Source organism: Bufo gargarizans, chromosome 11, assembly GCF_014858855.1.
Source record: "Bufo gargarizans isolate SCDJY-AF-19 chromosome 11, ASM1485885v1, whole genome shotgun sequence".
Classification (NCBI taxonomy): Eukaryota; Metazoa; Chordata; class Amphibia; order Anura; family Bufonidae; genus Bufo; species Bufo gargarizans.
The window spans coordinates 53,407,868-53,423,518 of NC_058090.1; the positions used below are offsets into that span (position 1 = coordinate 53,407,868).

Sequence of the window (15,651 nt, forward strand, 5' to 3'; positions counted from 1 at the left end):
GGCATCAGGACCTATGGGTGTCGAGGAGATCCAGCCTCAGGCTTGGTCTCCTAGGCAACATGTTAGTGTATGACTCCGTGTCATACGGAATTGTGTTATGGTCCGTGGTAATGGAATCCATTATGCAATTCTGCTTTTACCACCAAACGAAGCGTGAACTAATTCCATAACATGAAATCCGCTCATCTCTACTGTTATCTAAGCGGTCTCTTCTGACATTTGTGCATTTTCTCATCACATATACTACCTAAGAGCTGAGTACATGAGCTTTTTATCTGCAGAGTTCAATACTTTATTCAGGTGACCTGAAAAGTCATTCTTATAACTAGGTTAATACTTAAAACTAGGTGGTCTCAATTTACCCTTTGGAACAGATAATGCTGTGCCTCCCCTGGAGGCTGACTTTCTTCTCATACGTAAGAGCTGAAATGCTAGCTTATAAATAATTGAATGTACTTTGTCCAAGTGAAAAGCATTTGGAGTTACTCATTTTTACACTAAAGTGAATGTTTGTGTGGAATATGCTATACAGGGTTATTAGGAGACTACTTGGTTTCTTATTCATGATGGTATCCCCTAACAGCCACCTATTGGTTATGTAGTACAAATAGTGCAGCCAGTCAGATGCCATGTGTCAGTGCAGGTTCCGGAGAAGAAAGACATGCACAACTTTGCTCTCGTAACCAAATATTGGTTTTAGTTATCCATATTTACCAAGAATGTCTCATCAAAATGTTAAAGGTGTATTCGTGTAGTGTGGATAGGGGATAACTTTTGCCAACCAGACAATGACGTGCCTAGGGTGTTTGCCCCCAATACTTTAAAAAAAATTGTATCCCCTAACAGTAGTATTGCCTACATTGTACAACCTTAACAGTAGTTTTGTCCAGATATGTGCCCCCATTACGGTAGTTATGCCCACACTGTGTCCCCTAACAGTATTTATGCCCTCACTGTACAACTTTCACAGTAGTTATGCCCACATTGTGCCCCCTCACAGTAGTTATGCACTGTGTGCCCCCTTCACAGTTGTAATGCCTTCTGTGCCCCTTCAGAGTAGTTATGCCCTCACTGTGCCCCCATAACAGTAGTAATGCCCTCTGTGCCACTTCACAGTAGTAATGCCCATTGTGCCCTCTTCACAGTAATAATACCCACTCAGTGCCACATAAGTAATGCCCACCCCCTTCACAGGAGTAATTCTCTGTGCCCCCTTCACATTAGTAATGCCCTCTGTGCCCCCTTCATAGTAGTAATGGCCATTGTGCCCCCTTCACAGTAATAATGCCCATTGTATCCCATTTATAGTAGTATTGCCCATTGTGCCCCCTCCATAGTAGAAATGCCCTCTGTGCCCCCTGTGTTTAAAAACAAACAAACACAGTGCCTACTCACCTTATCCCGTTCCTGAAGCTCACATCCCTCTCTCCCCTGCAGGCACAGGTCGCTCTGCAGCACTGTGTGGGCAGAGCTTAGGCAGATTCCAAGGCTCTGGCTCCCCCCTCACATCTCAGCAGCACGATCTGTGCCTGCAGGCTGAATGGTGGAGAGGGAGAAGTCTCCCTGCTTCATCATTCAGTGCGTGAGAGAAGGTGTGCGTGGAGTTGAGTGGCAGGACTGCAGCTCCCCTTGAAGTTTCCTGTTAAAGCCATGGAGATTGCTGCAGCAAATTTCAGTTTTCCTGGGCGGTCTTGCATGGTTTCCAATAGCATTAAATAAAGGGAGAAAAGAAGAAATAAATTGCACATCCACTGCTAATGCTATGATCTCATCCCTGCATTTCTGCAGGAGACGGCACTAAATAGCGCATGCTAAATGAGGCATTAGTGTACATTTTGATCAAAAGGCATAAGCCCACTCACCACTCATAAAAATGATCCATTTATATTTAAATCCCAAACCCTGCAGTATACATAATGTCCCGCTTATTGGCCTCCAGCATTATTAAGGTGCCCAGCAGTGGCTCCCAGCAGTAATAATATCCCGCAAAAATAATGCCCCCGCCAAGGTTGCCTCTATGAGTGGGTCCTAACCTAACATTGGCGTAGCGCTGCCGGCGACCACCGATGCTGCCGCGCCATCCCGGCCGGCGGTGGGACCCAGCAGCCAAACAGCACCCCTGCTGCCTGACCATGCCAAACCTAGCTCTGGGCCCCACCAACCAGCCAGAAAAACAGCACAGTGGCCCCCGTACAGCACCGCACCATGTGAACAGTTGTCAAAGCTCACCTATTTGCAGTGGATGTGCGATTCATTTCTTCTTTTCTCCCTTTATCTAATGTATAGAGATTCTGTCCCTGGATCTGCACTCCTTCCATAAGCCAAGTGATTTTAATTAGCCTAGTATTCTGCAGTAGGGGTTAAATTAGCCTATCATGCTCTCAGTTGGAGTTCCTGTGAGCTTCAGAGGAGGTGAGCTTTGACAACTGTTCACATGGTGCGGTGTTTTTCTGGCTGGTTGGTGGGGCCCAGAGCTAGGTTTGGCATGGTCAGGCAGCAGGGGTGCTGTTTGGCTGCTGGGTCCCACCGCCGGCTGGGATGGCGCGGCAGCGTCTGAGGTCGCCGGGCAGCGCCGCGCCAATGTTAGGTTAGGACCCATTCATAGAGGCAACCTTGGCGTGGTGAGTGGGCTTATGCCTTTTGATCAAAATGTACACTAATGCCTCATTTAGCATGTAGCATAGAGGTGGTACACATGCGCTATTCAGTGCTGTCTCCTGCAGGAATGCAGGGATGAGATCATAGCATTAGCAGTGGATGTGCGATTCATTTCTTCTTTTCTCCCTTTATGTATTGTTTTCAATAGCTCCTACTTAGGCCTCATGCACGCGGCCGTTGCCAGCTGTGGCACGTATTGCGGCCTGCAAACAGCGGGTCCACAATATGCAGGCATAGACTATGTGCTCACCACACCACGGATGCGGACCCATTTGCTTGAGTGGGTCTGGATCCGTTGCGGCAGCAGCACGGATAGTGCCCGTGCATTGGGGACTGCAAATTGCCATTGCACGGAACGGCCGAGCAATGGCCGTGTGCATGAGGCCTTAAGGTGATTGCGCACTAAGGGTACTTTCACACTTGCGTTGCTTGATTCCGGCAGGCAGTTCCGTTGCCTGAACTGACTGCCTGATCAGGCAAACTGTATGCAAACGGATGTCATTTTTTCTGACTGATCAGGCATTTTTCAGACTGATCAGGATCCTGATCAGTCAGAAAAATGCATTGCAATACCGGATCCGTTTTTCCGGTGTCATCAGGCAAAACGGATCCGTTTTTTTTTTTTTTTTTTCATTTTTAAAGGACGGATCCGGCATTCCGGTATTTTGAATGCCGGATCCGGCACTAATACGTTCCTATGGAAAAAAATGCCGGATCCGGCATTCAGGCAAGTCTTCAGTTTTTTTCGCCGGAGATAAAACCGTAGCATGCTACGGTTTTCTCTTTTGCCTGATCAGTCAAAACGACTGAACTGAAGACATCCTGATGCAAACTGAACGGATTACTCTCCATTCAGAATGCATGGGGATATGCCTGATCAGTTCTTTTCCGGTATAGAGCCCCTGTGACGGAACTCTATGCCGGAAAAGAAAAACGCAAGTGTGAAAGTACCCTAAGGCTACATTCACACAATGAAAAACTGACACCCTGTCACTTTTTTCGTGGACATTTTTCAACCATTTTGCATCCATTTTCTGGCTGTTAAAAAAAAAATATATAAAAATGATCCATTTATATTTAAATCCCAAACCCTGCAGTATACATAATGTCCCGCTTATTGGCCTCCAGCATTATTAAGGTGCCCAGCAGTGGCTCCCAGCAGTAATAATATCCCGCAAAAATAATGCCCCCGAGAATTAATAATGTGCGGGGTTATGCAAAAAAAAATTACTCACCTCATCCATTTGCACGGGCAGAGACAGTTGCTCCTCTCTTGATACTGAAGGACCTTTGCTCCCAGCTTGAGGACATCACCATGCTCTCCCAGCGCGCTTCAGCATCAAGAGAAGAGTAACTGCCTCTGCAAGTGGATGAGTAATTTTTTATTTTAACCTCTAAAAGTCCATTTTACACTACTGTACCCCTTTTTAATGGCCATTAGTGGGGTGCATTCCTGTCTAACAGCCTTTAAAAACAGTCTCATTGATTTCAATGGGGTCTATCCGGCCATTAAATCGGCCAAATGTAGGACATGTCCTAATTTTTGATGGCCGCCATTCACTGGCCGTAAAAAAAACTGCTTTCCGAATAGCCCCATTGACTTCAGTTTGTTGTAAAAATGGTCGTGTCTATGTAGCCTTATGTCTATTTTCTAAAAACACTGGTTTGGCTTTTTTTAAGGAAAAAAATGCAGTGGCCAAAATTTCCAATAGTAAATTCTAACGTGTCCACAAAGACTACTTTTTTGCAGTGGTATTTTAAGATGGGTTTTTCGTGTTTTGTAGTCCCATTCGTTTTTTAAATCACAGCATGCTCTGGGTGTGATGTTCTTCAGGCATTTCCCCCTAAACTTTTCTATAGGAAAATAAAATGTCTGGAAGAATTGCAACTAAAACACGTTGTGACTACAACACGCCGCCCCCCAAGAAATGCTTGAATTTCATACCAAAGAATGCCCAAAACCACTTAATATCAAGTCTAATAATAGGGTTATGGTATATTTCGTAAAGGATTTATTGTAGGAACCAAAGATAGGAATTCCTTCCTTCATTTTGACTTTTCCTTAGGAAGAAACTTATAAAGTTCCTTCTTCAGTTCATTCTCAAATCCCAGTTTTGAGAATTTGCTGGTCATAAAAATGTGAAGAGGTGCTGCAGATGACCCCTTACCATGCACTTAGATACTGTAGACAGGTTTATGACTGCTACACAACACAAACAGGTGAGCACTTAGACACCCAATTCACCTTATTAGCCCCTTTTTTTATTGCGGTACTCCTCTGGTCCCATATATAATCCATATGTTCATGCTGGGGAATTGCCAGCTTTATACCTCCATTGGATAGAGCATCTTTTGCTATTTATATGTATTTGGCTTGGTTTTGTCATATCATGTGGCTGTACCTCTGCCGTGATACGTTTGTGTGATTAAATAAATAAATACATTGCATGCATCTTCTCTAAAAGAGTCACCTACCTGTCCAGTGTGTTCTGTCTCATCCTTATTAATGATATACATAAGGAAGAACCTGGAAGAAGCACAGAGACCATCACATGAAATACAAAGAGAAGATATGGATTTATGCTAGTTACCACGTTTAAGCAAAATATGGTGAGAGCTTTTCATAAACCCTGTTTAGTAAACTGATGAAAATTACGGAAAGATACTTGGTCCTTTGAATTGTGTTTAGAAGGTAACGACTGCAGGATTGGTCTGTTTTTTCTAATTTTGGCTTCTTATTAGAATGCTTGGAAAAGTGTAAAATGTTTGCAGGAGACGAGTTCTGCCAAGCTGACTATTAGGATGGGTAAAGCAATCATTCCCGTAGGTGAGAAGACATGGCAGTAGATGAGCAGTTGCTGGAAACAATAAAGCGTCTTTTCTGTACCCAGACTGATATGTTTGGCGGCAGATGACAGGAGTGGTGACAGCTCATGCCCCTTAGAGAAAGACTTTTGGGCTATTAGCACTTCATGAATGTATCCAGCAGCAGCACAAAGTAAGAAAATAAGCCTCCAGGAGACACTTGTAGGTATCCTGTAGGAATTAACATCTGACACCTGTAGCCACACATCTTCTCTTTGAAAAGGTCAGAGTGGATGAAATGCTTAGAGGACATTTACATTCTTTTCATCTATGATCTGCACCTGACTTCATCTCCGCCACCTCCTCCTCTCTCTCTCCTTCCCTTCATTGGTTTATAGCGTGTGATAGAAGGATATTATATTTAATTATTGCTAAACTGAAGTTTTTCTAAGGGTGAACATGGGGGGTAACCAGAGGTCAGCTCATCCTCTGCTCCTGCCATGACCAGGTGCTGCTGTATGGCAGTGTCCCTGGCAGATGAGTACTGTAACAGTTTATTAATGCACTGTCACACATTGCACTTTTTTGTTCTTTTGCTGTAAATAGCAGCAAAAATTTGTATGGCGATTTTCCTCATTGATTTTTAGGGTAGAAAAGGATAATCTACAGATCTAGCCAAGCTGAGTTGCATCAATTATTATAACAGTCTAAAGATGACACAGTGTCATACATGAAGTTTTAATATACAACAAATACTGTACTATACGGTATACTTACAGATAGTTAGCCAGGTTGTGTTCTTGTAAAGTATGTGTTTCAAAGCCATGCGGCGTTGTATCAAAGTAATCATTTCCAATCCCACAAATGAAGCATTTTGTCTGAATAGAGAGGAATAGTACATGATGAGAGGCAGGATGTCACAGCACTGTCTATCCTGTACACGTCATATTTTGGAGTAAGAGTATCTCATACCTCCATATCTTCTCTGACTTGTTCTTGTTGATCTCTCAGTTCTCCAAAAGCATCAATGATCAAACCTGTTCCAGAACAGAAAACAGTTTGGACATTTCATATCCACTATGTTATACAGTTGGTGGTACTGTGGTTGTGATTTTACATTTCATTGTGAATCACATTCTGTAGTAGTGTGGGTACTGTCACGGGTAGTGACAAAAACTGTATGTGGGTTTGATGCGATTGCAGTTTTTACAGGTGAAACAAATGTATTACATGTTTTTGACCAGTAAAAGCCGCAGCTAACCACAGAATATGTGCATCCTGTTTCTTTTTTCCCATTTTGATGTGGTTTCCACCACTGTGTGTCAGTATACCCTTCCTCTGGCACCATCTAACTTATTAAGTGGTAGCTGGCCTTTTGATGAATAGAGGCTGCCAATTAATCGTGTAGCTGGACGACAGCTGAAATGCATAGTGTCCTAGAAAAATGAACTTACGTACCTTGAATAATGGCAAGGAGAATGACAATAACAAAGAAGAAGAAGGTGATGTCAAACACAATGCGATACATCTCATAAGGGTCACCGGCAGGGTCCTCAATCTCATCTCCAATGCCACCTCCAGCTCTCACCCCCACATACATGTGGAACAGATAACACTGAAAGAGGACCATGCTATAATTAGTCTAGTTTCCAATATCATTCAGCACAAAGCACCCATCTGGGAGGATTACACAGTATCTTCTTCTAAAGGGTAATGTCATACAAGTCATTTGCCATAAATGCTTCTTAATTGCATTGTTAATCACTAATGCACTGACCGAAAAGTAATGAACTGAGAGCCCTGTCACACTTTATAGAAAGAGTAGTTCAAATTCTACACTGATTAGAGGGAATTTATTATTGGCCGTGCACCAGAATTGTGGTGGGAAAGTAGAGCTTTATGTCATGCTCTGCACCTTGACCGCACTTACTAGAATTTGCGTCAGAAACTGGTGTAGATCATAACATATATGCATGCCACTGCATAGCTGGCATAGCTTTGCTTTTCTGGCACACACCCCTTTAATAAATTAGTTGGATCTTACGCCATTATGCTTTGGATTAAGACCAGCATATGAAACCAAAGTCTTACTAAATTCTGTACCATCTACACCTTGCAACTTACACATTCATACAGTGGTCCACATGTACTATTGTGGCGGTGCCTGAATTCTGGCTTATTGTGCTCCAGAATTGGGTCAACTATTAAAATTAAAATTTTAGATGCTTCATTCAAGGGGTGTGTGTGGCTAAGGCAACTTTCACACTAGCGTTTCTGTTTTCCGGTATTAAGATCCGTCATAGGGTCTCAATACCGGGAAAAAAACGCTTCAGTTTTGTCCCCATTCATTGTCAATGGGGACAAAACGTAACTAAATAGAACGGAATGCTCCAAAATGCATTCCATTCCGTTTGGATGTATTCCCATACCGGAGAGCAAACTCACAAATGCATTGCAAGAACGGATCCGTCTCTCCGCTTGTCATGCGGACTGACAGATCCGTCTTGTATCTTTTTTCACATTTTTACCAGTCTGTGCATGCGCAGACTGGAAGGACGGATCCGGCATTCCGGTATACATTCCTATGGGGAAAAATACCAGATCAGGCATTCCGGCAAGTCTTCAGTTTTTTTTGCCGGAGATAAAACAGTAGCATGCTACGGTTTTTATCTTTTGACTGATCAGTCAAAATGACTGAACTGAAGACATCCTGAACGGATTACTCTCCATTCAGAATGCATGGGGATAAAACGGATCACTTCTTTTCCGGTATAGAGCGCCTAGGCACTGATGGCCAGTTCGCCATGTTCGCCCGCGAACACATGCGGGCTGCCATCTTAACTCACAAGTCCGGCGATGCACAGGTAAGTCCTTACCTGTGCCTGTGCTGGGAGCTGGTCTGAAACAAATGTGGTCACGGGAGCAGGCAGTTCCGAGAACAGCCGCCGGGGGCCTTCATTAGGCTGTTCTCAGAACTGCCTGCTCCCGGTGACCGCATTTGTTTCAGACCGGCACAAGGACAGGTAAGGACGTGCCTGTGCATCGCCGGACTTGTGAGTTATGATGGCAGCGCGCATGTGTTCGCGGGCGAACTGGCCATCACTGCCCCTAGGACGGAACTCTATGCCGGAAAAGAAAAATGCTAGTGTGAAAGTACCCTAACAGAAGCGTTTTTGCTGATCCCTGCCGGATCCAGCAAAAACACTAGTAGCCTTAGCATGAAGGAATTTATGTCTTGAGCTGTGACAATGTGTACCTAAATTGTGCCAACATTTTATCACAAATTTCTGTCCCAAAGTAAGTCAACCAGTAGGTGGTATAGACTTAGTAGCATAGCTGTACACTTCTGTCTAATTCGGCATGAGCCAATCTTTAAACTGCTGAAGTTTTGTGTCCGCTAATCATTATTGTATTGCTTCGTTCACATCACCGTTCAGCCTTTCTGTTCTCCTCAGTTTAGGAGCAGGAGAACGGAAAGGACGGAGAAGGCACATAACTGAGCCAAACAGAGCCCTTAGGACCCCATAGACTATAATGGGGCCAGTTATGTTTCCGCTCAGAAGATGATTTTAAAGTGGAGACAAAAGTTGTGCATGCAGAACTTTTGTCTCCGCTCCAAAATCATCATCTGAGCAGAAACAACAGACTCCATTCTAGTCTATGTCCTAAGGGCTCAGATTTGCTCAGTTATGTTTCGAATCCATCCTTTCCGTTCTCTTGCTCCTAAACGGGGCAGGAGAATGGAAAGGCTGAACGGTGATGCGAACAAATCCTCAGATGTATGTTGTAATTTGAGAATCTTAAAGTGACTGCAATTGACTAAAGGTTAAAAATCCTACACAGATTAATTTCTAAATATGTTTTTACACCAGTGAGCACTATGTTTTTGTGATTTAAACTCACAAGTGGGCACCATTTGTAAAGAATGGATTTCCACTGATTTCCATGGTCTGTCTGCAGTCACCACTAGAAAGGGCTCAGGTGCTTATTGCATACTGTCAACAGTATTAGGCATTAATCTAACTTTGGCAAATTTGCTGGAAATGGCACTATAGTGAACATATTAATATACTGTTATAAGGGTATCTGTGACATTGTCCTACATTGTGTAGTACAGCCAGCTGCAATGTATATACAGTATTCCTATCCTGTTCCAAAATGATTTCTGATAGAGGGGCAATATGACTATACTTGCACATCAGTAGCTTCCATTGAAAAAATAATGCGCAGGACATTGGTGGATGGGTCTAGTCATATACCCCTCCGTCAGCAGCCATGTTGGGACAGGATAGTGTTTTGTACATGGGAGCCGGCCGTGCTGCACAATTGATTATAGTGCTGTTTCCAGTACATCTGGAGTGGTCAACTCCTGTACTACAGGGAGCTTCATAGTTAAACAGTATGCAGTAAGCTCCCCCTAGTGGCAGCTCCTTCCAATCGAAAAATCTTCTTTTAACGCTGTTGATGCAAGGGATTTCATGCTCTGTATCATCATAAAGCTCTGACTACTATAAAGATATATTAAAAACTACATGAGCACCTACATTTCAACATAGAAACAGCAGCATATGAAAAGGTAGCAGTTCACACTACAATTAAAGGCGTACAGGAGCTAAAGTGCTGCAGTAGACCTTAAATTATTTGTGCTATGGAATTAATGGAGTACATGTGCATTTCAGTGTTATGCTAAGGTTTCCTGTGCCCTCTTCTATTCCCCTCGTAGGATTTGCCGCTTGCGCGTACCGTCATCATATCATCACACTTCATATCCGGATCATCTTCATCCTCACTCTTGTTGTAAAACTTTCGGAAAAAGTTGAAAGCCACAACCGTGTAAAGATAGACAACAACCGCCAGGAGACCAACAGTTAACACCAACTGAGGGAGGGAAAAACAATTGTTATTTATTGTTATATGACTTGATGATATAATGGTTTGTTATCTGCATTCACAGAGGTCCTCCTATAATCAGGATCCTATCTACTTTTAGAGCCAGGTCTACATCTGCAGTAATGAAATCAATGGATGCACTACAATTACATTGAGGTCCTTTCAGAGGAGAACAGCTGATTGTGGGGCTCCCAGCAGTGGGACCTTTATGATTAGCTCGATTCTAAGTTGCAAACTGAAAAAGAGTTATTTAAAGCGGTTGTTTCACTTCAGCAAATGGCATTTATTATATGTAGAGAAAGGTACAAGGCACTTAATATTAAGGAAAATTGTCACAGTGAGGGTGGAGATGCGTGCAGCCCTGAACTCAACCCGCACCTCTGTCCCTGCCTACTTGCACGGCCCTATAGGGGATAATGAGATCCGCACACCCTATTGGGTAATGGGTGCCCACGGAGGACGAAGGATCGTCACGTAGTACAATGAAGAAATTCGTGGCACACCAGAGTTGATTTGATGCAATTTAATTATTGGTTGATGTTCTACATCATTTCATATATTCATATATACATATAATCGATACATCCGGATAGGAGCAAATTAAACTTGTATAGCATGTCCCAACGTTTCGGCCATATGTCTGGCCTTTGTCAAGGGATCTATAAGAAATTATATAAATTGGAATCATTTGTAAGTTCATATAAATAAAATGAGGGTCATGAAAAAATAGTAGAAAAATCAATTAAGGGTCCAGTATATGTCAAAGCGAAAACAAAGCAAGTTAAAAGAAAGACAATTCCAAGAGTATCATCATTGCAGCAAGACACAGTGAGGCATTGACGGACAGCATATATGGGGTAGCATTAGTGGCGCCATATATCAGCATGATAAATATAAGTCAGTGGAAACCACTGAGTTATAAATAAAGTGTTATCATATACAGACGTGGACAAAATTGTTGGTACCCTTTGGTCAATGAAAGAAAAAGTCACAATGGTCACAGAAATAACTTTAATCTGACAAAAGTAATAATAAATTAAAATTCTATAAATGTTAACCAATGAAAGTCAGACATTGTTTTTCAACCATGCTTCAACAGAATTATGTAAAAAAATAAACTCATGAAACAGGCATGGACAAAAATGATGGTACCCCTAACTTAATATTTTGTTGCGCAACCTTTTGAGGCAATCACTGCAATCAAACGCTTCCTGTAACTGTCAATGAGACATCTGCACCTCTCAGCAGGTATTTTGGCCCACTCCTCATGAGCAAACTGCTCCAGTTGTGTCCGGTTTGAAGGGTGCCTTTTCCAGACTGCATGTTTCAGCTCCTTCCAAAGATGCTCAATAGGATTGAGGTCAGGGCTCATAGAAGGCCACTTTAGAATAGTCCAATTTTTTCCTCTTAGCCATTCTTGGGTGTTTTTAGCGGTGTGTTTTGGGTCATTGTCCTGTTGCAAGACCCATGACCTGCGACTGAGACCAAGCTTTCTGACACTGGCTAGTACATTTCTCTCTAGAATTCCTTGATAGTCTTGAGATTTCATTGTACCCTGCACAGATTCAAGACACCCTGTGCCAGACGCAGCAAAGCAGCCCCAGAACATAACAGAGCCTCCTCCATGTTTCACAGTAGGGACAGTGTTCTTTTCTTGATATGCTTCATTTTTTCGTCTGTGAACATACAGCTGATGTGCCTTGGCAAAAACTTCGATTTTTGTCTCATCTGTCCACAGGACATTCTCCCAGAAGCTTTGTGGCTTGTCAACATGTAGTTTGGCATATTCCAGTCTTGCTTTTTTATGATTCGTTTTCAACAATGGTGTCCTCCTTGGTCGTCTCCCATGTAGTCCACTTTGGCTCAAACAACGACGGATGGTGCGATCTGACACTGATGTTCCTTGAGCATGAAGTTCACCTTGAATCTCTTTAGAAGTCTTTCTAGGCTCTTTTGTTACCATTCGGATTATCCGTCTCTTAGATTTGTCATCAATTTTCCTCCTGCGGCCACGTCCAGGGAGGTTGGCTACAGTCCCATGGATCTTAAACTTATGAGTAATATGTGCAACTGTACTCACAGGAACATCTAGTTGCTTGGAGATGGTCTTATAGCCTTTACCTTTAACATGCTTGTCTATAATTTTCTTTCTGATCTCTTGAGACAGCTCTTTCCTTTGCTTCCTCTGGTCCATGTCGAGTGTGGTACACACCATATCACCAAACAACACAGTGATTACCTGGAGCCATATATATAGGCCCAATGGCTGATTACAAGGTTGTAGACACCTGTGATGCTAATTAGTGGACACACCTTGAATTAACATGTCCCTTTGGTCACATTATGTTCTGTGTTTTCTAGGGGTACCATCATTTTTGTCCATGCCTGTTTCATGAGTTTATTTTTTTACATAATTCTGTTGAAGCATGGTTGAAAAACAATGTCTGACTTTCATTGGTTAACATTTATAGAATTTTAATTTATTATTACTTTTGTCAGATTAAAGTTATTTCTGTGACCATTGTGACTTTTTCTTTCATTGACCAAAGGGTACCAACAATTTTGTCCACGTCTGTAGATCAAGAAGTCTGGCTATGAGCCCCCTAATATGATGTCCATAGATGCCTATTGTTATGTACAGGCCTAATAAATAATCTATAAAGGAAGAGGGAAGAGACCAGTGATTACCTGAAGTTATTAGCTGTGGTGACCTCGACCGAATGTGAACGCTGTGAGGCGCGCGCTGGGATTTATAGAGGAGGCTAGAATGTGCTATCTAGATGGTGGCTGCGTGCGTCCGCGATGACGTCACGCCGCTGGCGCATGCGCAATGGTCTATGTCAGATAAATGAGGGCATATATGTTGCCCTTACTGTGGAAATCATTTGATGGAACCTGCGATGTATGAATAGCTCTATTTTAGTGTGTGGCTATGTAAAGGGCACTGCTGGTTCACTATTGTTATATGTTCTAATTGATATGTGTAGTTCTAAAGACCAAAAGCATCACACAGAAAGAAATCACATTGATGAAATATGGATAACATCATATTATAATAGTCACAGGTGATAGTATATAGTAATAATAATGTATAATGTTAATATATAATGATTACAGGGTTATATGGATGAGGGGGGAAAAAGGGGTAGGGAAAGGGGGATAAATGGGGTAGAGGGAGGGAGGGAAAAAGGAAAGGAAAAGGAAGGGGGAGGGGGGGAGGTTGGGGGGGGGGGTTTCTCACCCATATGGTCTAGATCTAAACTCCAATTTTATCGAATCTGTGAGGAGAAACATATAATGATCATTGTTAGGCCTCATGCACACGACAGTTTTTTTTCACGGTCCGCAAAAACGGGGTCCGTGATCCGTGACCGTTTTTTCGTCCGTGGGTCTTCCTTGATTTTTGGAGGATCCACGGACATGAAAAAAAAGTCGTTTTGGCGTCCGCCTGGCCGTGCGGAGCCAAACGGATCCGTCCTGAATTACAATGCAAGTCAATGGGGACGGATCCGTTTGACGTTGACACAATATGGTGCAATTGCAAACGGATCCGTCCCCATTGACTTTCAATGTAAAGTCAGGAGTCCCTTTACTTTCACACTTGTGTTCATATAATGCAGACGGTGGCTCCGTTCAGAGCGGATCCGTCTGCATTATATTGTTAAAACATTTCTAAGTGTGAAAATAGCCTCAGACGGATCCGTCCAGACTTTACATTGAAAGTCAATGGGGGACGGATCCGTTTGAAAATTGAGCCACAGTGTGTCATCTTCAAACGGATCCGTCCCCATTGACTTACATTATAAGTCTGGACGGATCCGCTTGCCTCCGCACGGCCAGGCGGACACCCGAACATAACTTGAAGCGTCCCCATCACCATGGGAACGCCTCTACGTTAGAATATACTGTCGGATATGAGCTACATCGTGAAACTCATTTCCGACTGTATATTCTAACACAGAGGCGTTCCCATGGTGATGGGGACGCTTCAGGTTAGAATATACTGAAAAACTGTGTACATGACTGCCCCCTGCTGCCTGGCAGCACCCGATCTCTTACAGGGGGCCGTGATCAGCACAATTAACTCCTCAGGTGCCGCACCTGAAGGGGTTAATTGTACTATCATATCCCCCTGTAAGAGATCAGGGCTGCCAGGCAGCAGGGGGCAGACCCCCCCCCTTCCTCCCTAGTTTGAATATCGTTGGTGGCACAGTGTGCGCCCACCATCGGGCCCCCCCCTTCCTCCCTCTATTGTTATAAATCGTTGGTGGCACAGTGTGCGCCCCACATCGCCCCCCCCCCTCCCTCCCTCTATTGTAATAAATCGTTGGTGGCACAGTGTGCGCCCCACATCGCCCCCCCCCTCCCTCCCTCTATTGTAATAAATCGTTGGTGGCACAGTGTGCGCCCACCATCGCCCCCCCTTCCTCCCTCTATAGTTAAAAATCGTTGGTGGCACAGTGTACGCCCACCATCGGCCCCCCCTCTCTCTATAGTAGTAACAACCATTGGTGGCAGTGTGCGGCCTCCCATTCCCCCCCCCCCCCATCATTGGTGGCAGCGGAGTTCCGATCGGAGTCCCAGTTTAATCGCTGGGGTTCCGATCGGTAACCATGGCAACCAGGAAGCTACTGCATCCCTGGTTGCCATGGTTACTTAGCAATAGTACAATTGTAGAAGATTCATACTTACCTGCTTGCTGCTGCGATGTCTGTGACCGGCCGGGAGCTCCACCTACTGGTAAGTGAAAGGTCTGTGCGGCGCATTGCTAAAGAACTGTCACTTACCAGTAGGAGGAGCTCCCGGCCGGTCACAGACATCGCAGCAGCAAGCAGGTAAGTATGAATCTTCTACTGTTGTACTATTGCTAAGTAACCATGGCAACCAGGGCTGCAGTAGCTTCCTGGTTGCCATGGTTACCGATCGGAGCCCCAGCGATTAAACTGGGACTCCGATCGGAACTCCGCTGCCACCAATGATGGGGGGGGGGAGGGGAAATGGGCGGCCGCACACTGCCACCAATGGTTGATCTTCGGATCCGTCTGTATGAAAGCAACCTACGGACACGGATGCCAATCTTGTGTGCATCCGTGTTCTTTCACGGACCCATTGACTTGAATGGGTCCGTGAACCGTTGTCCGTCAAAAAAATAGGACAGGTCTTATTTTTTTGACGGACAGGATACACGGATCACGGCCTCGGCTGCAAAACTGTGCATTTTCCGATTTTTCCACGGTCCGCGAAAAAAAACGGAAAACGGCACAACGGCCACGGATGCACACAACGGTCGTGTGCATG

General features: G+C 43.9%; 1 protein-coding gene across 5 annotated transcripts in view; it reads right to left on the bottom strand.

The window, feature by feature from the left end:
- Positions 1-15,651, bottom strand: part of RYR3 (ryanodine receptor 3) — a 684,284-nt gene that overhangs the window by 3,384 nt on the left and 665,249 nt on the right. For all 5 annotated transcript variants that reach the window (XM_044272379.1, XM_044272378.1, XM_044272377.1 and 2 more), the window contains 5 exons: positions 10,207-10,341; positions 6,922-7,078; positions 6,436-6,500; positions 6,241-6,341; positions 5,134-5,185 (listed from right to left, as the gene is read on the bottom strand). In XM_044272379.1, the coding sequence (XP_044128314.1) occupies positions 5,134-5,185; positions 6,241-6,341; positions 6,436-6,500; positions 6,922-7,078; positions 10,207-10,341 (510 nt within the window). The remainder of the gene's footprint in view (positions 1-5,133; positions 5,186-6,240; positions 6,342-6,435; positions 6,501-6,921; positions 7,079-10,206; positions 10,342-15,651) is intronic.